Here is a 24,613-nt window from a genome sequence, read left to right on the forward strand (position 1 = left end):
TACTACTGGAATGCAAAAGGTCAGCTCCTTATCGGAAGGCATGTGGTCACTTGTATACACCCCCCCCCCCCACCTCACTGTAATAAAGAAAAAAAAAAAAAAAAAAAAAAAAAAGCATTTTATGAGGGAGGTCAAATAAACTAAACAAAAAGCAAAAATAAAAAATAACTAAAGAAAACTGGACTAGAAAAAAAAAAATAAAAATTGGCAATCCCACCAAAATACTATATATCCAAAATCAGCTAAAAATAAATGAAGAGCAAAAAAAAAAAAAAAAAACATATTATGAAAAAAAAGGAAGAGAAAAAAAAAAACAAATAAAACAAATTCAAAAAGGTACAGCAAAAATTATGAAAAAATAAATAGGGAGAAAAAAAATAAATAAAACAAAGCACAAAAAATAAAAAGAATCAATGAATAATAATCATAAATAAATTAATAAAATAAATAATAATAATAATAATAATAATAATATCCCAGGGACAAGAATGTGGTCAAATTCAAGCTATTTACTACTGAAATGCGCGTGGAGGAAGGCGTGTGGTCACTTTTATACACCCCCCCCCACCTCACTGTAATAAAGACAAAAAAAAACAAACAGGATTTTTGTGAGGATGGTCAAATAAACCAAACAAAAAGCAAAAATAAAAAATATAACTAAAGAAAAATTGAATAGAAAAAAAAAAAAATTGGCAATCCCACCAAAATACTGTATATCCAAAATCAGCTAAAAATAAATTAAAAGCAAAAAAAAAAAAAAAAAGCATACAGTATCTGACAAAAGTGAGTACACCCCTCCCATGTCTGTAAATATTTTATTCTATCTTTCCATGTGACAACATTGAAGAAATGAGACTTTGCTACAATGTAAAGTAGTGAGTGTACAGCTTGTATAACAGTGTAAATTTACTGTCCCCTCAAAATAACTCAACACACAGCCATTAATGTCTAAACCGCTGGCAACAAAAGTCAGTACACCCCTAAGTGACAATCTCCAAATTGGGCCCAATTAGCCATTTTCCCTCCCCGGTGTCATGTGACTCGTTAGTGTTACAAGGTCTCAGGTGTGAATGGGGAGCAGGTGTGTTACATTTGGTGTTATCGCTCTCACTCTCTCATACTGGTCACTGGAAGTTCAACATGGCTCCTCATGGCAAAGAACTCTCTGAGGATCTGAAAAAAAAAAAAAAGAATTGTTGCTCTACATAAAGATGGCCTAGGCTACAGGAAGATTGCCAAGACCCTGAAACTGAGCTGCAGCACGGTGGCCAAGACCATACAGCGGTTTACCAGGACAGGTTCCACTCAGAACAGGCCTCACCAAGGTCCACCAAAGAAGTTGAGTGCCGTGCTCAGCGTCATATCCAGAGGTTGTCTTTGGGAAATAGACGTATGAGTGCTGCCAGCATTGCTGCAGAGGTTGAAGGGGTGGGGGAGGGGTCAGCCTGTCAGTGCTCAGACCATACGCCGCACACTGCATCAAATTGGTCTGCATGGCTGTCATCCCAGAAGGAAATCTCTTCTAAAGATGATGGACAAGAAAGCCTGCAAACAGTTTGCTGAAGACAAGCAGACTAAGGACATGGATTACTGGAACCATCTCCTGTGCTCTGATGAGACCAAGATAACTTATTTGGTGTCAGATGGTGTCAGGCGTGTGTGTAACGTAAAATAAAAAATACTGCAATAACCATAAATAAAAAAAAATCATAAATAAATAAAATAAATCATAAATAAATAAAATAAACAAAGAAATTGAAAAAGGAGAAAAAACGTAAAATAAAACATACTGCAACAATGTTTGCAAAATGAAGAAATGAGGGGGGAAAAATAAATAGAAATAAAGCAAACCTCAAAATTTACATAATAAAGATGTGAGAAAAAAAAAGGAAGAAAAAAAAAAAAAAGGAAGATGACAACATACTGCAACAAATGTTACAAAATAAAAAGGAGAGACAAACAAAAATAAAAACAAAACAAAGCAAAGTGATTGACGAGAAATAAAAATAAAACAAAGTGCAACAAAAGTTGTGAAACAAATAAATTAAAAAAAAGGAGAAATAAATAAAAAAAGAAAACATACTGCAACAATGTTTACAAAATAAAGAGATGAGGAAAGAAAAAAAAAAAAGAGGAAATAAAAATAAAGCAAATCTCAACCAAAATTAAAAAAAAAAAGAAATGAGGAAAAAGGAAAAAATCATATAAAATGAATAAATATATAATAAAAAAAAAAAAAAAGGCTAAAGGCGTAGTGAAGATACAGCAGAGTCTACCAGGAGGGAGTGTTGGGAGTAGTAAAAGACGCGGCGGAGTCACATGCTCATCGTCGCCGATGACCTCACACCTGTTTCCAACTCAGCCGCTAAAAATAAAAAGGCCGTCAGCCTAATTTCGGATGCAAATTTAAAACCGCAGCAATGTTGCAATGTTCCTTAAATATAATGAATGGAGAGGCGTTTATTTTTAAGCAATGGGGGTGTCGTCGTGTGCCTTTTGGTGAATAGCGTTTTTCCTGCATGGGTAAAATAAAATAAAATACCACATAAAAGAAAAAAAAATACAACAAAAACTAAACAAAACAAAAAAATACTACAAAAACAAAACAAAAAAACTACAAAAAAATACCACAAAAACAAAACAAAAAAATACTACAAAAAATACCACAAAAACAAAACAAAAAAAATACTACAAAAAAAACAAAAACAAAATAAAAAAAATACTACAAAAAAAAATACCACAAAAACAAAAAATACTACAAAAAATACCACAAAAACAAAACAAAAAAATACTACAAAAAAAAAAAATACCACAAAACAAAAAAAAAAAAATACTACAGAAAAATACAACAAAAACAAAATAAAAAAATACTACAAAAAAAAAAAAATACCACAAAACAAAAAAAAAAAATACTACAGAAAAATACAACAAAAACAAAACAAAAAAACTACAAAAAAATACCACAAAAACAAAATTAAAAAAATACTACAAAAAAAATACCACAAAAACAAAAAAAAATACTACAGAAAAATACAACAAAAACAAAATAAAAAAATACTACAAAAAAAAAAAAAAACTACTACAAAAACAAAACGAAAAAAAAAAAAATACTTCTATACTTATTTAAAAAAAAGTGTATTTTTATTTTTTTTATTAAATTGCAACGAGTCATTGAAAATGTCGTCAGCGTTACCCCCGGAGACCGGGAGCAGAAGACGCTTTTAAACATGCGGTTACTATAAAAGTCGCCGGTCACATGACGAGGAGGAAACACGAATGGTAAAGGCCACGTGGGAGCGTCAGTCGCAGCGCCCAATCCTCGTCTCCGGAATTTTTGGGAGTGTCTATAAATATCAAAATTCCTCCCAAAAATATCACGGTTTGGCGAGCCGGCCGCTGCGTTTCGTGCAGCAGTTACGTTTTTTTTTCTCCGTGCGTAGGTTGCGCGATTGCCAACATGGCTGCCAAGATTCAAATCAGAGATCTGAAGCGCGGCGAGGATTTTGGCGCCTGAGAAGGAACCGTTACCACATCCCGGATGATGGGAAGAGTTGTAGAAGACGAGAATACGCGTTTGATTATCGCAATGGGAATCCGCTACAACAGCGCACAAGTCGCCTCTTTATGGGGCGATATATGAGGGGGGGGAGGGGGGGGGGAGGTATCAGATCCCCTGCCGGGTTTTTACTCCATGAGGCTCCTTTTACATTTGTGCGTCTTGCCCTGCGACTTTGGACACATGAAGTCGCAGCGCCTGTAAATCAATAGACTTTAGAAAGGTTCCTGCGCTACTTGGATGCGACTTTTACAGGAAGTGGGGTCAAATCTCCCTAATGGGACACAGACAGCAGATTGTTTTTTTTTTTTTTTTGCTGCTCACTTCCTGTCCCAGTGACCACACAAGAAATGAGGTGAAATCTTCGAAGTGGGGACAAGGTGAGCATCCGCCATTTTGTGTTTGCTGCTTCCTTCCTCTCCCAGTGACCACAGTGGAAGTGGGTTGAAATCTCCCTAGTGGGGACACAAATAGTAAATGCTGGGTGTTTTTATTTTTGCTCACTTCCTGTCCCAGTGACCACACAGGAAGTGGGGTGAAATCTCCCTAATGGGACACAGACAGCAACTGCTGTCCTTCTTCCCTGCTCACTTCCTGTCCCAGTGACCACAGTGGAAGCGGGGTGAAATCTCCCATGTGGGGACACAGATAGCAAATGGTGTGTTTTATTTTTTGCCATCTGTGTCCCCACATGGGAGATTTCACCCCGCTTCCACTGTGGTCACTAGGATAGGAAGTGAGCAGGGCAAAAAAAAAAAGTGGTCACTAGAACAGGAAGGAAGCAGCAAAGAGAAAAACTCAGATGCTATTCTTGTCCCCACTTTGGAGATTTCACCTCATTTACTGTGTGATAACTAGGACAGGAAGTGAGCAGCTGCTCACTTCCTGTCCTAGTGACCACACAGGAAGTGAGGTGAAATTTCCCAAGTGTGGACAATGACAGCTTCTGCCTTTTTTTTTTTTGCTGCTCACTTCCTGTCCTAGTAACCAAATAGGAAATGGGGTGAAATCTCCCAAATGGGGACACAGATAACAAATGGTGTTTTTTTTTTTTTTTGCTCACTTCCTGTCCTAGTGATCATACTGGAAGTGAGGTGAAATCTCCCAATTGGGGAAAAGGACTGCATCTGTCTTTTTTTCTGCTCCCTTCCTGTCCCAGAGAACAGAAGTGGGGTAAAATCTCCCTAATGGGACACAGACAGCAATACCTGTGTATTTTTTATTTATTTTTTGGTGCTTGGTGCTCACTTCCTGTCCTAGTGACCACAGTGGAAGCAGGGTGAAATTTCCCAAGTGGGGACACAGATAGCAAATGCCGTGTTTTTATTTTTTTGTTGCTCGCTTCCTGTTTTTGTGACTACAAAGGAACTGGGGTGAAATCTCCCAATGGGGACACAGAAAGCAATTGCTGTGTTTTTTTACCCCCTGCTCACTTTCTGTCCTAGTGACCACAGTGGGAGGAAGGTGAATGAAATCTCCCAAATGGGGACACAAAGCAAATGCTGTGGCTTTTTTTTTTTTTTTGCTGCTCACTTCCTGTTCTAGTGACTACACAGGAACTGGGGTGAAATCTCACATGTGGGGACACAGATAGCAATGAAAACCAAAGGTTTTCTCTTAGGTAAACCAAACCAATATCTTCTGGTTGGAGTTGTAGGAGTGGAGGATTTTATCTGATTGAACGTGGTTGGGGAGGATTCTCTGGTACTTCCTGTTGGCGGCGTCCTGGAGAAGGCCAGGCACAGTAGGGAGTCACTCATGGCAGATTAATGACGATCCCGATTCCTCTCTGAATCATCGCCTCCTCCTCAGTGATCCTCCCAAACTTCTTACGTAACCCCGCCGCCTCCCTCCCCCTCCCGAATAAATGAGCTAAAATTACCCGCCAGCCGCTGCCCTGACACCGGACTGGGAGTAACACAAAGGGGGGGGTGGGCGGTACAGCCGGGATTTATTTCTGGAGTCTAAAATTTACCCTTTTTGCTTTCCCTCCAGCTGAAGCACCCAAGGCAGCTGCCTCTATTGCCTACCCCTTGGGCCAGCCCTAAATTAGGGAAAAATCCCTCCCCAATTATATATATCCGAGTCTAATTCCCTGAATCTGTTACATAGTTACAGGGCTATAAAAGAGAACCGGTCACCATAAAAAAGTTATTAGGCCCCCCAGTACCAGCCAATCAAAGTGCTGCATAGGTGGCAGTGCCGGGACAAGGTAGTGGAGGTGGAGCTATAACACTCTTCCACCCCTGCCTACCACATTGCATCACCACCACTGGGTGTCAGTGCTAGGACAAGGAAGTGGAGGCGGAGCTCTAGCACTTTCCCACAATGCAACATCACCTCTAGGTGGCAGTGCCAGGAAAAAGTTGTGGAGGCGGAGCTCTAACACTCTCTTACCCCTGCATCCCACAACGCAACATCACCTCTAGGTGGCAATGCAGGGACAAGGTTGTGGAGGCGGAGCTCTAACACTCGCTTACTCCTGCATCCCACAATGCATCATCACCACCACTAGGTGGCAGTGCCGAGACAAGGTAGCGGAGGCGGAGCTCTAACACTCCCTTACTCCTGCATTCCTAAATGCAACATCACCACTAGGTGGCAGTGCTGGGACAAGGAAGGGGAGGCGGAGCTCTAACACTCTCCCACCCCTGCATCCCACAATGCAACATCACCACTAGGTGGCAGTGCAGAGACAAGGAAGCGGAGGCAGAGCTCTAGCACTTTCCAACAATGCAACATCACCTCTAGGTGGCAGTGCTGGGACAAGGTAGCGGAGGCGGAGCTCTAACACTCTCCTACCTCTGCGTTCCACAATGCAACATCACCAGTAGGTGGCAGTGCTGGGACAAGGAAGGAGAGGCGGAGCTCTAACACTCTCCCACCCCTGCATCCCACAGTGCAACGTCACCTCTAGGTGGCAGTGTCAGGACAAGGTTGTGGAGGCGGAGCTCTAACACTCTCCCACCTCTGCGTTCCACAATGCAACATCATCACTAGGTGGCAGTGCTGGGACAAGGAAGGGGAGGCGGAGCTCTAACACTCTCCCACCTCTGCGTTCCACATTGTAACATCACCAGCAGTGCAGAGACAAAGAAGCGGAGGCGGAGCTCTAGCACTTTCCCACAATGCAACATCACCTCTAGGTGGCAGTGCTGGGACAAGGTAGCGGAGACGGAGCTCTAACACTCTCCCACCTCTGCCTTCCACAATGCAACATCACCACTAGGTGGCAGTGCAGAGACAAGGAAGTGGAGGCGGAGCTCTAGCACTTTCCCACAATGCAACATCACCTATAGGTGGCAATGCTGGACAAGGTAGTGGAGGCGGAGCTCTAACACTCTCCCACCTCTGCGTTCCACATTGCAACATCACCCCTAGGTGGCAGTGGCGGGACAAGGTTGCGGAGGCGGAGCTCTAACACTCTCTTACCCCTACGTACCACAATGCAACATCACCTCTAGGTGGCAGTGTCAGGACAAGGTTGTGGAGGCGGAGCTCTAACACTCTCTTACCACTACGTCCCACATTGCAACATCACCTCTAGGTGGCAGTGTCAGGACAAGGTTGTGGAGGCGGAGCTCTAACACTCTCTTACCCCTACGTACCACAATGGAACATCACCTCTAGGTGGCAGTGGCGGGACAAGGTTAGGAGGCGGAGCTCTAACACTCTCTTACCCCTACGTACCACAATGGAACATCACCTCTAGGTGGCAGTGTCAGGACAAGGTTGTGGAGGCGGAGCTCTAACACTCTCTTACCACTACGTCCCACATTGCAACATCACCTCTAGGTGGCAGTGTCAGGACAAGGTTGTGGAGGCGGAGCTCTAACACTCTCTTACCCCTACGTACCACAATGGAACATCACCTCTAGGTTGCAGTGGCGGGACAAGGTTAGGAGGCGGAGCTCTAACACTCTCTTACCCCTACGTACCACAATGCAACATCACCTCTAGGTGGCAGTGCTGGGACAAGGTAGCGGAGGAGGAGCTCTAACACTCTCTTACCCCTGCATCCCACAACGCTGGAGGTCCACCAAGGAGCCAATGAACACCAGCAATCCCAGGGGCCAGAGAAGCAGTGCCGTCAAGCGACGCAGGGTCAGCTTTTGGGGCCATTCTAACCTTGGTGACAGGTTCACTTTAACCTGAACCAGCTGGTTTCTCCCCGGCGTGTAAAGTGCGGCGAGTCACAGACAGAACCCGATCCGGGTGGGGGAGTCGCCCGCACAGCGCCCACGCCTGTGTTCCATCGCGGGGCCCCTCATCCACCACATTCATGTAATTGTGGGGTAGAATTAAGGAAGAAGGGATTTGCGAGGAATGCGGTGTAACGTTCGGAAAATCAAAAGCAGAACCTCCGCGGGGCTGGCGCTGGGGGACGGGCGCCAACATTTTCCCTCGTAAAACCAAATACGGGAATCGCTGCGTTATCGCCAAGAAACAAAGAAAAAAAAAGGGAATTATTTTAATACAAACAGCGACTGAATGACGCTTATAAAAAAACGCAAACGCGGTCCCTTTATAGACTATGAACTATTAAATGCCCCTCCCCCCATTTTTCCTTCCTTTACACCAAATGGGCATCGCCTGCAACCAAGATTTTAATAGCACGTTTTTTTTTTCTTTTTTTAGGCACCTTGGAAGACCTTCCCGTCCTATCGCCGGCTCACATACTGGGCGTGCCCTTATCAGCCGAGCGACGTTGGCACCGAGCCACCTGGTAGGAGCCGCGGGGAGGACAAAACATGGCACTTTGCTGCTTGGCATGGGCTGCAGCTGGCGGGGGGGGGGGGGGTCGGTGCCAGGAAAGGCAGGCAGGCTGAGCTGCAAAAAAAAAAAATGGCGGCCGGCGTCAAGAGGAGAAAAAATTCTACGCGGGGATTTGCTGGTCGATAAGCCGGCGCATCGGATTTGTTACAAGATGCGGTGCAGCGCTACGTTCTAAAATTAAATATAAGGGGGGGGAGCATGGGCAAAAGGGGGGGGGGGCATGAGCTAAAAGGGGGGGCATGAGCTAAAAGGGGGGGGCGTGGGCAAATGGGGGGGGCGTGAGCTAAAAGGGGGAGGCGTGGGCAAAAGGGGGTGGCGTGGGCAAAAGGGGGTGGCGTGGGCAAAAGGGGGTGGCGTGGGCAAAAGGGGGTGGCGTGGGCAAAAAGGGGGTGGCCTGGGCAAAAAGGGGGAGGCCTGGGCAAAAAGGGGGGGGGCCTGGGCAAAAAGGGGGGGGGCCTGGGCAAAAAGGGGGGGGGGCCTGGGCAAAAAGGGGGGGGCCTGGGCAAAAAGGGGGGGGCCTGGGCAAAAAGGGGGGGGGGGGGCTGGGCAAAAAGGGGGGGGGGGCTGGGCAAAAGGGAGGGGGGCTGGGCAAAAGGGGAGGAGATGCGAGTAGGTTGCTGAAGGATAACGCATTAAAACCGCATCGAGGTCTGGCTGCGTCTTGTGCAAGAACAACAGGTCCCAGCAAGCCATGCAAGGGCTGCTGTCACTTGTAGTCCATCAGCAGCTGGTGTGCTTCCTACTCCGGCCACCCAGGAAGACGTCACCAGACGCAAACAGGGGCCGCCAGTCACTCAAGACTAAAAATTACTTCTGGAAGCTTCCGGATTTAGCACAACGTCTCGTACAGTAGAGTGACACAGCAGCAGCCTGAGAGATAAGAAACCCAGCATGACACTCAAGGCTTGCTGGGACTTGTAGTCCATCAGCAGCTGGCATGCTTCCTACTCCAGCAGAAGCAGGGAGCAGCCACCCAGAAAAGTGTCACCAGACACAAAATGGGGCTAGGAGTCCCTCAAGACTAAAGTTACTGCTAGATGCTCCCTGGATTTAACGCCCTCCGCACTTAAAGATCCCAACCTGCCAGTCAAGGCTTGCTGGGACTTGTAGTTCATCAGCAGCCAGCAAGCTTCCTACTCCGGCGGATGCATGGAGCAGCCAACTAGAAAGACATCACCATTCACAAACAGGGGTTAGGGGTCACTCAAGACTCCTGCCAGATGCTCCTAGGATTTAAAGCTGTCCACATTGAGACTGAAAGATCCCAACCTGTCACCCAAAGCTTGCTGGGACTTGTAGTCCATCAGCAGATAGCATGCTTCCTACTCCGGCGGATGCATGGAGCAGCCAACCAGAAAGACGTCACCAATCACAAACAGGGGCTAGGAGTCACTCAGGACTACTGCTAGATGCTCCTAGGATTTAAAGCTGTCCACATTGTGAATGAAAGATCCCAACCTGTCACCCAAAGCTTGCTGGGACTTGTAGTCCATCAGCAGCCAGCATGCTTCCTACTCCAGCAGACGCAGAGAGCAGCCACCCAGAAAAGTGTCGCCAGTCACAAACAGGGGCTAGGAGTCACTCAAGATTACTGCTAGATGCTCCTAGGATTTAGTGATATCCACATTGAGACTGAATTATCCCAACCTGTCACCCAAAGCTTGCTGGGACTTGTAGTCCATCGGCAGTTGGCATGTTTCCTACTCCGGCCACCCAGGAAGACGTCACCAGACACAAACAGGGGCCGCCGGTCACTCAAGACTAAAAATTACTTCTGGAAGCTCCCGGATTTAGCACCAGGTCTCGTACAGTAGACTGAGAGCTAAGAAACCCAGTATGACACTCAAGGCTTGCTGGGACTTGTAGTCCATGGGCAGCTGGCATGCTTCCTACTCCGGCAGATGCAGGGAGCAGCCACCACAGAAAGACGTCACCAGTCACAAACAGGGGCTAGGAGACACTCAAGACTACTGCTATATGCTCCAAGGATTTAAAGCTGTTCCCTTTGAGACTGAAAGATCCCAACTGGTCACTCAAAACTTGCTGGGATTTGTAGTCCATCAGCAGCTGGCATGCTTCCTACTCCTAAGGGGTGCAGGAAGCAGCCGCCACGGAAAAAAGGCTTCTAGATGCTCCCAGATTTACAGCTGTCCATATCAAAGTTTAGTGACCTTTGAACAAGAGATCCCCAACTCAAGGCTTGCTGGGACTTGTAGTCCATCAGCAGCTGGCGTGCTTCCTACTCCTGCAGACGCAGAGAGCAGCCTCCCAGAAAGGCATTACTAGTCACAAACCGGGGCTATGAGTCACTCAGGTTGCTGCTAGATGCTCCCTGGATTTAACCCCCTCCGCACTTGACATTCAGAGATCCCAATCTGCCACTCAAGGCTTGCTGGGACTTGTAGTCCATCAGCAGCCAGTACGCTTCCTACTCTGGCAGATGCAGGGAGCAGCCACCCAGAAAGACGTCACCAGTCACATACAGGGGCTAGGAGTCACTCAGGACTACTGCTAGATGCTCCTAGGATTTAAACCTGTCCACATTGAGACAAAGATCCCAACCTGTCACTCAAGGCTTGCTGGAACTTGTAGTCCATCGGCATCTGGCATGCTTGCTACTCCGGCAGATGCAGGGAGCAGCCACCCAGAAAAGTGTCACCAGACACAAACAGAGACTGTGAGTCACTCAAGACTGAAGTTACTGCTAGATACTCCCTGGATTTAACACTTAAAGATCCCAACCTGCCACTCAAGGCTTGCTGGGACTTGTAGTCCATCGGCAGCCAGCATGCTTCCTACTCCTGTAGAGTGAATGGGAGAAGCCATGCAGGAAAATGACTTCTTGATCTAGCTGCATCTTGCGCAGTAGACAGACAACCCTTAATGCTTTCAGAACTAGAAATCCCAACCCGTCACTCAACACATGCTGGGACTTGTAGTCCATCGGCAGCCGGCGTGCTTCCTACTCCTGTGGCTGCAGTCAAAAAATGACTTCTAGACACACCTGGATTTAACCCCGTCTGCATCAAGGTTTAGCTGCAATAGTTGGAGACAGCCTGACGCCTTGAGAACTAGGAGGTCCTAACCTGCCAGTCGAGGCTTGCTGAGACTTGTAGTCCATCAGCAGCTAGTATGCTTTCTACTGCGGAAAGGGGGGAAGGGAGAAGCCATGCAGGAAAACTATTTCTGGATGGTCCTTGATTTAGCCGGTTCTCACGCAGTAGACAGACCAGCGCTTAACTCCTTGAAGCCTAGAGATTCCAACCTGCCAGTCAAGGCTTGCTGAGACTTGTAGTCCATTAGAAGCCGGCATGCTTCCTACTCCTTTGGCTGCAACCCCCCCCCCAAAAAAAATGACTTCTAGAAGCTCCCGGATTTAACCCCGTCTGCATCTCCAGCAATAGACGGCCGCCACCTAAGACCTTGAAGACCAGAGACCCCAACCTGCCTCTTGAAGGCTTGCTGGGACTTGTAGTCCATCAGCAACTGGCATGCTTCCTACTCCTTTGGCTGCAACCCCCCCCTAAAAAAATTACTTCTAGAAGCTCCCGGATTTAACCCCCGTCTGCATCTGTAGCAATAAATGGCCACCACCTAAGACCTTGAAGACCAGAGACCCCAACCTGCCAGTCAAGGCTTGCTGAGACTTGTAGTCCATCGGCAGCCGGCATGCTTCCTACTCCTGTGGCTGCAACCACCCCAAAAAAAATGACTTCTAGAAGCTCCCGGATTTAACCCCCGATTGCATCTGCAGCAATAAATGGCCACCACCTAAGACCTTGAAGACCAGAGACCCCAACCTGCCTCTTGAGGCTTGCTGGGACTTGTAGTCCGTCAGCAGCTGGCATGCTTCCTACTCCAGTGGCTGCAACCACCCCAAAAAGAAGTTACGTCTAGAAGCTCCTGTATTTAACCCCGTCTGCATCTCCGGCATTAGATGACCACCACCTAAAAGCTTGAAGACCAGAGACCCTAACCTGCCTCTTGAGGCTTGCTGGGACTTGTAGTCCATCAGCAACTGGCATGCTTCCTACTCCTTTGGCTGCAACCCCCCCCTAAAAAAATTACTTCTAGAAGCTCCCGGATTTAACCCCCGTCTGCATCTGTAGCAATAAATGGCCACCACCTAAGACCTTGAAGACCAGAGACCCCAACCTGCCAGTCAAGGCTTGCTGAGACTTGTAGTCCATCGGCAGCCGGCATGCTTCCTACTCCTGTGGCTGCAACCACCCCAAAAAAAATGACTTCTAGAAGCTCCCGGATTTAACCCCCGATTGCATCTGCAGCAATAAATGGCCACCACCTAAGACCTTGAAGACCAGAGACCCCAACCTGCCTCTTGAGGCTTGCTGGGACTTGTAGTCCGTCAGCAGCTGGCATGCTTCCTACTCCAGTGGCTGCAACCACCCCAAAAAGAAGTTACGTCTAGAAGCTCCTGTATTTAACCCCGTCTGCATCTCCGGCATTAGATGACCACCACCTAAAAGCTTGAAGACCAGAGACCCTAACCTGCCTCTTGAGGCTTGCTGGGACTTGTAGTCCATCAGCAGCAGGCATAGTTTCTACTCCTGTGGCTGCAACCACCCCCAAAAAAATTACTTCTAGAAGCTCCCGGATTTAACCCAGTCTGCATCTGCAGCAATAAATGGCCACCACCTAAGACCTTGAAGACCAGAGACCCCAACCTGCCAGTCCAGGCTTGCTGGGAGTTGTAGTCCGTCAGTAGCTGGCATACTTTCTACTCCTGTGGCTGTAACCACCCCCAAAAAAATTACTTCTAGAAGCTCCCGGATTTAACCCCGTCTGCATCTCCAGCAATAGATGGCCACCACCTAAGACCTTGAGAACTAGAGACTCCAACCTGCCAGTCCAGGCTTGCTGGGACTTGTAGTCCATCAGCAGCAGGCATTCTTCCTACTCCTTTGGCTGCAACCACCTTGAAATATTACATCTAGAAGCTCCTGGATTTAACCCCGTCTGCATCTCCAGCAATAAATGGCCACCACCTAAGACCTTGAAGACCAGAGATCCCAACCTGCCTCTTGAGGCTTGCTGGGAGTTGTAGTCCATCAGCAGCTGGCATGCTTCCCACTCCACACAAAAAAAAAAAACTTCTAGAAGCTCCTGAATTTAACCCCGTCTGCATTTTCAGCAACAGAAAGCCACCACCTAAGACCTTGAAGACTAGAGACCCCGAACCTGCCAGTCAAGGCTTTGCTGGGACTTGTAGTCCATCAGCAGCTGGCATTCTTCCTACTCCTTTGGCTGCAGCCACCTTGAAATATTACTTCTAGAAGCTCCCGGATTTAACCCCGTCTGCATCTGCAGCAATAAAATGGACACCACCTAAGACCTTGAAGACCAGAGATCCCAACCTGCCGGTCAAGGCTTGCTGGGACTTGTAGTCCACCAGCAGCAGGCATTCTTCTTACTCCAGCAGAGGAAGCAGCCACCCAGAAAAGTGTCACCAGACACAAAACGGGGCTCGGAGTCACTCAAGACTTCTTGAATGCCGCAGGATCTAAAAGTCTTTTAATATTTTTTTTTGAGTGCTGTTAAAACTGCGACAATCTGCGTTTGCGGTTATTTATTTACGTAAAGCGAGGAATGGCGGGCAAACGCTATTTCCCTGCATTCCTGAGAAGCGGAATTTTCCTGGCGAAAGTGAAAGTATTTGTTTTCCCAGAAGAAAAAACGGTTTCAGCTTCCTGCCAGGACTGGCTTCTAGGGATGTGGGGTGTGTGTGGGGGGGTGGTGGGGTGGCGCAGCGGGCGCCTCGTGTATTTTTGGCATGCGTTGCCCCGCCGGGGCTCCTTACCTCGCCTTCAAGTCGTTGTACTCCTCCCGGACCTTGCTCAGCTCCAGCTGCAGCCTGGCCCTCTCCTTGGCCACGGAGTCCAGGGTCTTGCGGGCATCGGCCAGCTCCGTCTCGTAGGCGGTCTTGATGCCGGACACCTCGCGGCTCACCACCTCCTCCGACTCGGTGATGCGCAGACGCAGCCCGGCGTTCTCCGACTCCAGGGAGCGCACCTTGTCGATGTAGACGGCCAGCCGGTCGTTGAGCTCCTGGAGGTCCTCCTTCTCCTGGAGCCGGGTGATGCGGGTCGGGGACAGCGGGGTGGACGAGTGGCCGCGGTTGGCCCTCCTCTGGCCCGGGGTTTCCATGGCGGTGGTGGCGGCGGTGGATCTGCGACAAGAGAGAAGAGAAGGAGACGGTGTGTGAGCTGAGCGCAGATCTCCAGGCTCTGTGACAAGTCAGAGGCTGCGTGTGATTATCACATTCCCTGGGAGGAGCCACAAGAGGACGGGAAAACCCTCTCCCAGCCCACAGCCTGTCTGCGTTATTCGAATCGTCTCTGCTTTATTCAAATCGTCCCCTTCGTCTGACTGCGTCAGCTGCTCCAGATCCTCTCCCCTGACACTGCTCCTCAAAGAGGCTCTGCAGCAGCTGCAACCTCAGCCAGGGGGGGGGGGGGGGGGCACCCATTCCAAAACGCTGGAGGAGAAAAAATAAAAATAATCAATTATTCTCTATGGAGACGATTCAAATCTTCACTGCAAATCACCCGACGCCCAAATCTTCCCTACAAATCACCCGACGCCCAAATCTTCCCTACAAATCACCCGATGCCCAAATCTTCCCTACAAATCACCCGATGCCCAAATCTTCCCTACAAATCACCCGATGCCCAAATCTTCACTACAAATCACCCGACCCCCAAATCTTCCCTACAAATCACCCGATGCCCAAATCTTCACTACAAATCACCCAACGCCCAAATCTTCACTGCAAATCACCCGATGCCCAAATCTTCCCTACAAATCACCCGACCCCCAAATCTTCACTACAAATCACCCGACGCCCAAATCTTCACTGCAAATCACCCGATGCCCAAATCTTCACTACAAATCACCCGACGCCCAAATCTTCACTGCAAATCACCCGATGCCCAAATCTTCACTACAAATCACCCGATGCCCAAATCTTCACTACAAATCACCCGACGCCCAAATCTTCCCTACAAATCACCCGACGCCCAAATCTTCACTACAAATCACCCGATGCCCAAATCTTCACTACAAATCACCCGACGCCCAAATCTTCACTGCAAATCACCCGACGCCCAAATCTTCACTGCAAATCACCCGACGCCCAAATCTTCACTGCAAATCACCCGATGCCCAAATCTTCACTACAAATCACCCGACGCCCAAATCTTCCCTACAAATCACCCGATGCCCAAATCTTCACTACAAATCACCCGATGCCCAAATCTTCACTACAAATCACCCGATGCCCAAATCTTCACTACAAATCACCCGATGCCCAAATCTTCACTACAAATCACCCCCAACGCCCAAATCTTCACTACAAATCACCCGATGCCCAAATCTTCACTACAAATCACCCGATGCCCAAATCTTCACTGCAAATCACCCGATGCCCAAATCTTCCCTACAAATCACCCGATGCCCAAATCTTCCCTACAAATCACCCGATGCCCAAATCTTCCCTACAAATCACCCGATGCCCAAATCTTCCCTACAAATCACCCGATGCCCAAATCTTCCCTACAAATCACCCGATGCCCAAATCTTCCCTACAAATCACCCGATGCCCAAATCTTCCCTACAAATCACCCGATGCCCAAATCTTCCCTACAAATCACCCGATGCCCAAATCTTCCCTACAAATCACCCGATGCCCAAATCTTCCCTACAAATCACCCGATGCCCAAATCTTCCCTACAAATCACCCGATGCCCAAATCTTCCCTACAAATCACCCGATGCCCAAATCTTCCCTACAAATCACCCGATGCCCAAATCTTCACTACAAATCACCCGACGCCCAAATCTTCACTACAAATCACCCGACGCCCAAATCTTCACTACAAATCACCCGACGCCCAAATCTTCACTACAAATCACCCGACCCCCAAATCTTCCCTACAAATCACCCGACGCCCAAATCTTCACTACAAATCACCCGATGCCCAAATCTTCACTACAAATCACCCGATGCCCAAATCTTCACTACAAATCACCCGATGCCCAAATCTTCACTACAAATCACCCGATGCCCAAATCTTCACTGCAAATCACCCGATGCCCAAATCTTCCCTACAAATCACCCGATGCCCAAATCTTCCCTACAAATCACCCGATGCCCAAATCTTCCCTACAAATCACCCGATGCCCAAATCTTCCCTACAAATCACCCGATGCCCAAATCTTCACTACAAATCACCCCCAACGCCCAAATCTTCACTACAAATCACCCGATGCCCAAATCTTCCCTACAAATCACCCGATGCCCAAATCTTCACTGCAAATCACCCGATGCCCAAATCTTCCCTACAAATCACCCGATGCCCAAATCTTCACTACAAATCACCCCCAACGCCCAAATCTTCACTACAAATCACCCGATGCCCAAATCTTCACTGCAAATCACCCGATGCCCAAATCTTCCCTACAAATCACCCGATGCCCAAATCTTCACTACAAATCACCCCCAACGCCCAAATCTTCACTACAAATCACCCGATGCCCAAATCTTCACTACAAATCACCCGATGCCCAAATCTTCACTGCAAATCACCCGATGCCCAAATCTTCCCTACAAATCACCCGATGCCCAAATCTTCACTACAAATCACCCGATGCCCAAATCTTCACTACAAATCACCCGATGCCCAAATCTTCACTACAAATCACCCGATGCCCAAATCTTCACTGCAAATCACCCGATGCCCAAATCTTCCCTACAAATCACCCGATGCCCAAATCTTCCCTACAAATCACCCGATGCCCAAATCTTCCCTACAAATCACCCGATGCCCAAATCTTCCCTACAAATCACCCGATGCCCAAATCTTCACTACAAATCACCCCCAACGCCCAAATCTTCACTACAAATCACCCGATGCCCAAATCTTCACTACAAATCACCCGATGCCCAAATCTTCCCTACAAATCACCCGATGCCCAAATCTTCCCTACAAATCACCCGATGCCCAAATCTTCCCTACAAATCACCCGATGCCCAAATCTTCCCTACAAATCACCCGATGCCCAAATCTTCACTACAAATCACCCCCAACGCCCAAATCTTCACTACAAATCACCCGATGCCCAAATCTTCCCTACAAATCACCCGATGCCCAAATCTTCACTACAAATCACCCGATGCCCAAATCTTCACTACAAATCACCCGATGCCCAAATCTTCACTACAAATCACCCGATGCCCAAATCTTCACTGCAAATCACCCGATGCCCAAATCTTCCCTACAAATCACCCGATGCCCAAATCTTCCCTACAAATCACCCGATGCCCAAATCTTCCCTACAAATCACCGATGCCCAAATCTTCCCTACAAATCACCCGATGCCCAAATCTTCACTACAAATCACCCCCAACGCCCAAATCTTCACTACAAATCACCCGATGCCCAAATCTTCACTACAAATCACCCGATGCCCAAATCTTCACTGCAAATCACCCGATGCCCAAATCTTCCCTACAAATCATCCGACCCCCAAATCTTCCCTACAAATCACCCGACGCCCAAATCTTCACTACAAATCACCCGATGCCCAAATCTTCACTACAAATCACCCGATGCCCAAATCTTCACTACAAATCACCCGATGCCCAAATCTTCACTGCAAATCACCCGATGCCCAAATCTTCCCTACAAATCACCCGATGCCCAAATCTTCACTACAAATCACCCGATGCCCAAATCTTCACTACAAATCACCCGATGCCCAAATCTTCACTACAAATCACCCGATGCCCAAATCTTCCCTACAAATCACCCGACGCCCAAATCTTCACTACAAATGACCCGACGCTTCAAGATCAAAAATGTTCCCGGGATCAGATTGGGCGGATTTCTGGATTTTTTTTATTCCCATAGAAATGATTGGAAACGCGCGATTCTCTGCTCAAACTGAAAAATGTTACAAAGTAATAATATATGAATACATAAATTACTAAAAATCATCATACGTATCAATAATATGGAATAATACAGAAATAATAATAATTATCCCATAACCTGAAAATGTAATAAATAATTATTAATAATAAAATGCACAAAAAAAAAATAATAATAATAATAATAATAATGTGTTTATTTTGTGTTCGGTGTTTATTATTATTTTATGTTTTGGTTAAGGCTGATTATTTATTTATTATTACATCTGTAATATGTAGTAGTAGTATGTAGTAAATGTAGTAGTATGTAGTAATAGTGGTGGTGGTAGTGGTAGTATGTAGTGGAAATATGTAGTAGTAGTGGTAGTATGTAGTAGTGGTAGTATGTAGTGGTAATATGTAGTAGTAGTAGTGGTAGTAGTAGTATGTAGTGGAAATATGTAGTAGTAGTGTGTAGTATGTAGTAGTGGTAGTATGTAGTAGTGGTAGTATGTAGTGGTAATATGTAGTAGTAGTAGTAGTGGTAGTAGTAGTATGTAGTGGAAATATGTAGTAGTAGTGTGTAGTATGTAGTAGTGGTAGTATGTAGTAGGTAGAATGTAGTAGTAGTGGTAGTATGCAGTAGAAATATGTAGTAGTACTATGTAGTAGGTAGAATGTAGTAGCAGTAGTTTGTAGTAGTAATATGTAGTAGTAGTAGTAGTGGTAGTATGTAGTAGGAGTATGCAGTAGTAAGAATGTAGTAGTGGTAGTATGTAGTAGTAGCAGTAGTAGAGGTAGTATGTAGTAGTGGTAGTTTGTAGTAGTATGTAGTGGTAGCATGTAGTGGTAGCAGCATGTAGTAGTATGTAGTGGTAGTATGTAGTAGTATGTAGTGGTAGTAGTAGTAGTATGTAGTGGTAGTAGCATTTAGCAGTGGTAGTATGTAGTAGTCATAGTATGTAGTAGTAGAAGTAGCAGCATGTAGTAGTAGTATGCATTAGTAGTTAGTATGTAGTGGGAATATGTAGTAGTACTATGTAGTAGGTAGAATGTAGTAGTAGTAGTAATATGTAGTAGTAGTGGTAGTATGTAGTAGTAAGAATGTAGTAGTGGTAGTATGTAGTAGTAGCAGTAGTAGAGGTAGTATGTAGTAGTGGTAGTTTGTAGTAGTATGTAGTGGTAGCAGCATGTAGTAGTATGTAGTGGTAGTATGTAGTAGTATGTAGTGGTAGTATGTAGTAGTATGTAGTGGTAGTATGTAGTAGTATGTAGTGGTAGTATGTAGTAGTATGTAGTGGTAGTAGCATGTAGCAGTGGTAGTATGTAGTAGTATGCAGTAGTAGTTGTAGCATGTAGTAGTAGCAGCAGTAGTAGCATGTAGTAGTGGTAGTATGTAGTAGTAGCAGCATGTAGTAGTAGCATGCATTAGTAGTTAGTATGTAGTGGGAATATGTAGTAGTACTATGTAGTAGGTAGAATGTAGTAGCAGTAGTTTGTAGTAGTAATATGTAGTAGTAGTGGTAGTATGTAGTAGTAAGAATGTAGTAGTAAGAATGTAGTAGTGGTAGTATGTAGTAGTAGCAGTAGTAGAGGTAGTATGTAGTAGTGGTAGTTTGTAGTAGTATGTAGTGGTAGCAGCATGTAGTAGTATGTAGTGGTAGTATGTAGTAGTATGTAGTGGTAGTATGTAGTAGTATGTAGTGGTAGTATGTAGTAGTATGTAGTGGTAGTATGTAGTAGTATGTAGTGGTAGTATGTAGTAGTATGCAGTAGTAGTTGTAGCATGTAGTAGTAGCAGCAGTAGTAGCATGTAGTAGTGGTAGTATGTAGTAGTAGCAGCATGTAGTAGTAGCATGCATTAGTAGTTAGTATGTAGTGGGAATATGTAGTAGTACTATGTAGTAGGTAGAATGTAGTAGCAGTAGTTTGTAGTAGTAATATGTAGTAGTAGTGGTAGTATGTAGTAGTAAGAATGTAGTAGTAAGAATGTAGTAGTGGTAGTATGTAGTAGTAGCAGAGGTAGTATGTAGTAGTGCTAGTTTGTAGTAGTATGTAGTGGTAGTATGTAGTGGTAGCAGCATGTAGTAGTAGTATGTAGTGGTAGTATGTAGTAGTATGTAGTGGTAGTATGTAGTAGTAGTATGCAGTATGTAGTGGTAGTAGTGGTAGTATGTAGTAGTCGTAGTATGTAGTAGCAGCATGTAGTATGTAGTAGTATGTATGTAGTAGTAGGATGTATGTAGTAGTATATAGTGAATGTAGTAGTAGTAGTAGCAGTAGTATGTAGTAGTAGTAGTATGTAGTAGTGGTAGTATGTAGTAGTATGTAGTAGTAGTAGTATGTAGTAGTAGTAGTAGCAGTAGTATGTAGTAGTAGTAGTATGTAGTAGTAGTAGTAGTATGTAGTAGTAGGATGTATGTAGTAGTATATAGTGAATGTAGTAGTAGTAGTAGCAGTAGTATGTAGTAGTAGTAGTATGTAGTAGTAGTATTGGTAGTATGTAGTAGTAGGATGTATGTAGTAGTATATAGTGAATGTAGTAGTAGTAGTATGCAGTAGTAACCTAACAAAAAAAATAAAAATAAATAAATAATAGGAGAGAATTAATAAAATATGAATGGGGTCGCAGTAATCGAGTCGCAGTTGGGCGTGGCTCCGGATCCTTTTCTAACATCACCACTTCTGGTGCCGAGTATTAGAACAGACCGCTATGGCACGCCTTCAGTGTCGGGTCACACTTATGCGATGCGGGAAGGCTGCGAATTTGCAGCCTGTTCCCGCATCGCAAACACACCCTTGGCAGTTCACACTGCCATATGCGATACGCTGGGGGTGTCAATGAAATGTTAATGACACCCCCAGTTTGATCGCATATCGCAGTGCGATCTTTACAGTTCGCACAGGATCGGATCGCACAAGTGTGAACTATCCTGATTGATCCTGATGCGGCTCAAAAAAAGGGTCCTGTGCGACTTTGGTGAGGGTGCGGTGCGAATTTAGCCACACAAAGTGTATGGCTGAATTTGCACCGCACAGCCGATCGCATGTAACGAAGGAGCAGTGCGCTCCGATATTACATGCGATCGCCGCAGCCGCAAGAGTGTGAACCGACACTCAGCTACAGAGGAATTCATCCCGAATACAAATATTTATTTTATGTATTTCTTCAACTTCTCTATTTATAAACATCCGTCTCCAACAAATCAAACACTACAATAAGACCCCCGTTCACACTGGGGCGACGCTACTTTGCCGGGCCACCTCATAGGTCGCAGGCGCGCTGCTCGCCCCGCGACCTCGGAGCGGCCGGCACGGACTTCATATCATTGAAGTCAATGCAGGTCGCTCCGGGTCGCCCCAAAGAAGCTCCGGACCCTTTTTCTAAGTCGGAGCAACTTGTGTCGCTCCTATTAGAATGGGTCCGCAGCTTCTCTATGCCAGGCGACCTACGGCGACCTGTCAGGTGACCAGGTCGCCTGACAGGTCGCCCCAGTGTGAACGGGGTCTTAGACATAAGGCTCCTTTCACATTTGTGTTACCTATAATCCGATATTACATGCGATCGCCGCACACGCTGTAGTGTGAATCGGCACTAAGTCGTGCGATTTTGACTGGACTTGAAGCAATGCATATGTAATCTTGGGGTCTATGGACCTCAAATCGCATCAAAGTCAGACCAAAGTAGTGCAGGGACTACTTTGAAGTCGCACAGATATCAACGGTACTCATTGGAAATCTTTGGGTACGACTTGTCTTATACAACTTTGCAGTCCTAAATCGCAGGACAAGTCGCACGAATGTGAAAGGGGCCTAAATGTACAACCAGGAATGCAACACTGATCACCAAATTATTATAATGCAGCCTATTGATTCTTAGACGTGATGGCTGCATTCGTTTTTTATTTTTAGCCCCTGTTCTCGCTGAATGCATCGCATGACAAGTCGCACCCAATGTTTTTCAAAGATATGTGCGACTTAAAGCCCAGGCAACTTTAAAAAGGTTACTGCACTACTTTGGTCTGACTTTCCTGCGACTTGTCTGCCATAGACAGGGGTGCAAACCCTCAAAAGTCGCACCTGAATGTTATACATGCGACAGTTGTCAATTAGCATTGGTCAAAGCCAAAGTCGCAGCCATCCAAAGTTGCATGGAAGTTGCACATCGAAGTCGCACAAGTGTGAATGGAGCCTTAGAAACGGATTTGTATGCAGAGCTGCAGCAGATTCTGTGTGCTCCAGTTTTACTTAATCTAAACCAAATAAAGCGTTGCACCCGGGGCAGCCGCCCCTCTCACCCACCCCCTCTTGTCTATTCACACCTGTGCGACTTCAAAAATTGTGCAATTTTTATTGGGACTTGGATGGTATCTTTCTTTGATTTTGGATGAATGCAAACTTTTGGCTTTGACCATTGCAATTGTTTGCGCTCTACAAAGTCGCACGCACCATGCAGGTGCGATTTTTGTTAACAGACCTCACCCCACCCCTGAGGTCGCATTGCTTCTCTCCTGAGTAAAAAAAAAAAAAAACACGACTGCCTCTGATTGTGACTGCCTCTGATTGTGTCATTCACACTTGTGCGACTATGTAACTATGTAACTATGATTGTGTCATTCACACTTGTGCGACTTGTCATGCAATTTTGGACCCTCACGTTGCATGGAAATCAGGCCAAAGTAGTGCAGGAACTACTTTAAAGCCGCTGCGATTTTTAAGTTGCACAGGTATGAACGGTACCCATTGGGAAACATGGGGGTGCAACTGGTCATGCGACTTTGGGGGTCCAAAAAAAATTACATGACAAGTCGCAAAAGTGTGAATGGGGCCTTCATGTCTGATTGATACAATCAGAGGCGGTTGTGTTTTTTTCACTCCAGGGAGATGCTATGCAACCTGATCCCGAGGGGGGGGGGGTCTGTTAACAGACCTCACCCCACCCCCGAGGTCGCATTGCGTCTCTCCTGAGTGAATAAAAAAAAAAAACACGACTGCCTCTGATTGTGTCAATCAGACTTGAAGGCCCCATTCATACTTGTGCGACTTGTCATGCAACTTTGGACCTTCACGTCGCATGGAATTCAGGCCAAAGTAGTGCAGGAACCACTTTAAAGCCGCTGCGATTTTTAAGTTGCACAGAAAAGAACGGTACTCATTGGGAAACATGGGGGTGCGACCTGTTATGCAACTTAGGGGGGGTCCAAAAAAAAAATCGAATGGCAAGTCGCAAAAGCGTGAATGGGGCCTTCATGTCTGATTGATATAATCAGTGGCAGTCATGGGGAGGGGGGGGGGGTTTGACTCCCAAGGTCGCATTGCGTCTCTCCTGAGTGAATACAAAAAAAAAAAACACGACTGCCTCTGATTGTATCAATCAGACATGAAGGCCCCATTCACACTTATGCGACTTGTCATGCAATTTTAGACCCTCACGTCACATGGAAGTCAGACCAAAGTAGTGCAGGAACTACTTTAAAGCCGCTGCGATTTTTAAGTTGCACAGATATGAACGGTACTCATTGGGAAACATGGGGGTGTGACTTTGGGGGGTCCATAAAAAAATCGCATGACAAGTCGCAAAAGTGTGAATGGGGCCTTCATGTCTGATTGATACAATCAGAGGCAGTCAGTTTTTTTTTTCACTCCGGGGAGACGCTATGCGACCTGATCCCGAGGGGGGGGGGTCTGTTAACAGACCTCAACTCGCCCCCCAAGGTGTCTGATTGATACAATCAGAGGCAGTCATGTTTTTTTCACTCCGGGGAGACGCTATGCGACCTGATCTGTGGGGGGGGGGGGGGGTCTGTTAACAGACCTCAACCCCCCCCCCCCCCATAAGGTGTCTGATTGATACAATGAGAGACAGTCAAGTTTTTTTCCCTCTGGGGAGACGTTATGTGACCTGATGTCGGGGTAGTTGATCTCCTGGAGGTCTTAGCCGGGTGATTCGGGGTCCCTGCATGAAAAGATAGAATAAAATATGTACAAAAATGTGAGGGTGTACTTACTTTTGTCAGATACTGTATATAAATAACAACCCGATTGTAGAACCTGCTGGGGATATTCCGGTTTTGTTTTGGCAACCAGTGAGAGTCTCCGGTGGTTAAATAATGCATTGAGCCACACCAACACAGGAAAACCCCAACGCAAGCCGGCGGTAAATTTTGCTGGTCTGACAAATCAAACTGAAACCGAAGCGGAGACCAAAAAAAAAAAAAGGGGGGGGGGGGGGAGATGATATCTAATCCAGTCCTAAAAACTATGAGGTCATAAAGGTACCATAAGCCCCCGATTCAGGAAACTTTAAAAACGCACGTAAGGCATGCCAGAGCGACTTCTCCTTCAGTACTATTT

General features: G+C 46.2%; 1 protein-coding gene across 1 annotated transcript in view; it reads right to left on the reverse strand.

The window, feature by feature from the left end:
* Positions 1 to 14,578, reverse strand: part of LMNA (lamin A/C) — a 64,845-nt gene extending 50,267 nt beyond the window's left edge. Inside the window, exon 1 of the mRNA XM_082275170.1 lies at positions 14,151 to 14,578. Coding sequence (XP_082131296.1) covers positions 14,151 to 14,497 — 347 coding nt within the window. The 5' untranslated portion in view covers positions 14,498 to 14,578. The remainder of the gene's footprint in view (positions 1 to 14,150) is intronic.
* Between the last annotated feature and the right edge of the window lie 10,035 nt (positions 14,579 to 24,613).

Source organism: Pelophylax lessonae (genome assembly GCF_965119305.1).
Source record: "Pelophylax lessonae genome assembly, chromosome: 13".
Taxonomy (NCBI): Eukaryota; Metazoa; Chordata; class Amphibia; order Anura; family Ranidae; genus Pelophylax; species Pelophylax lessonae.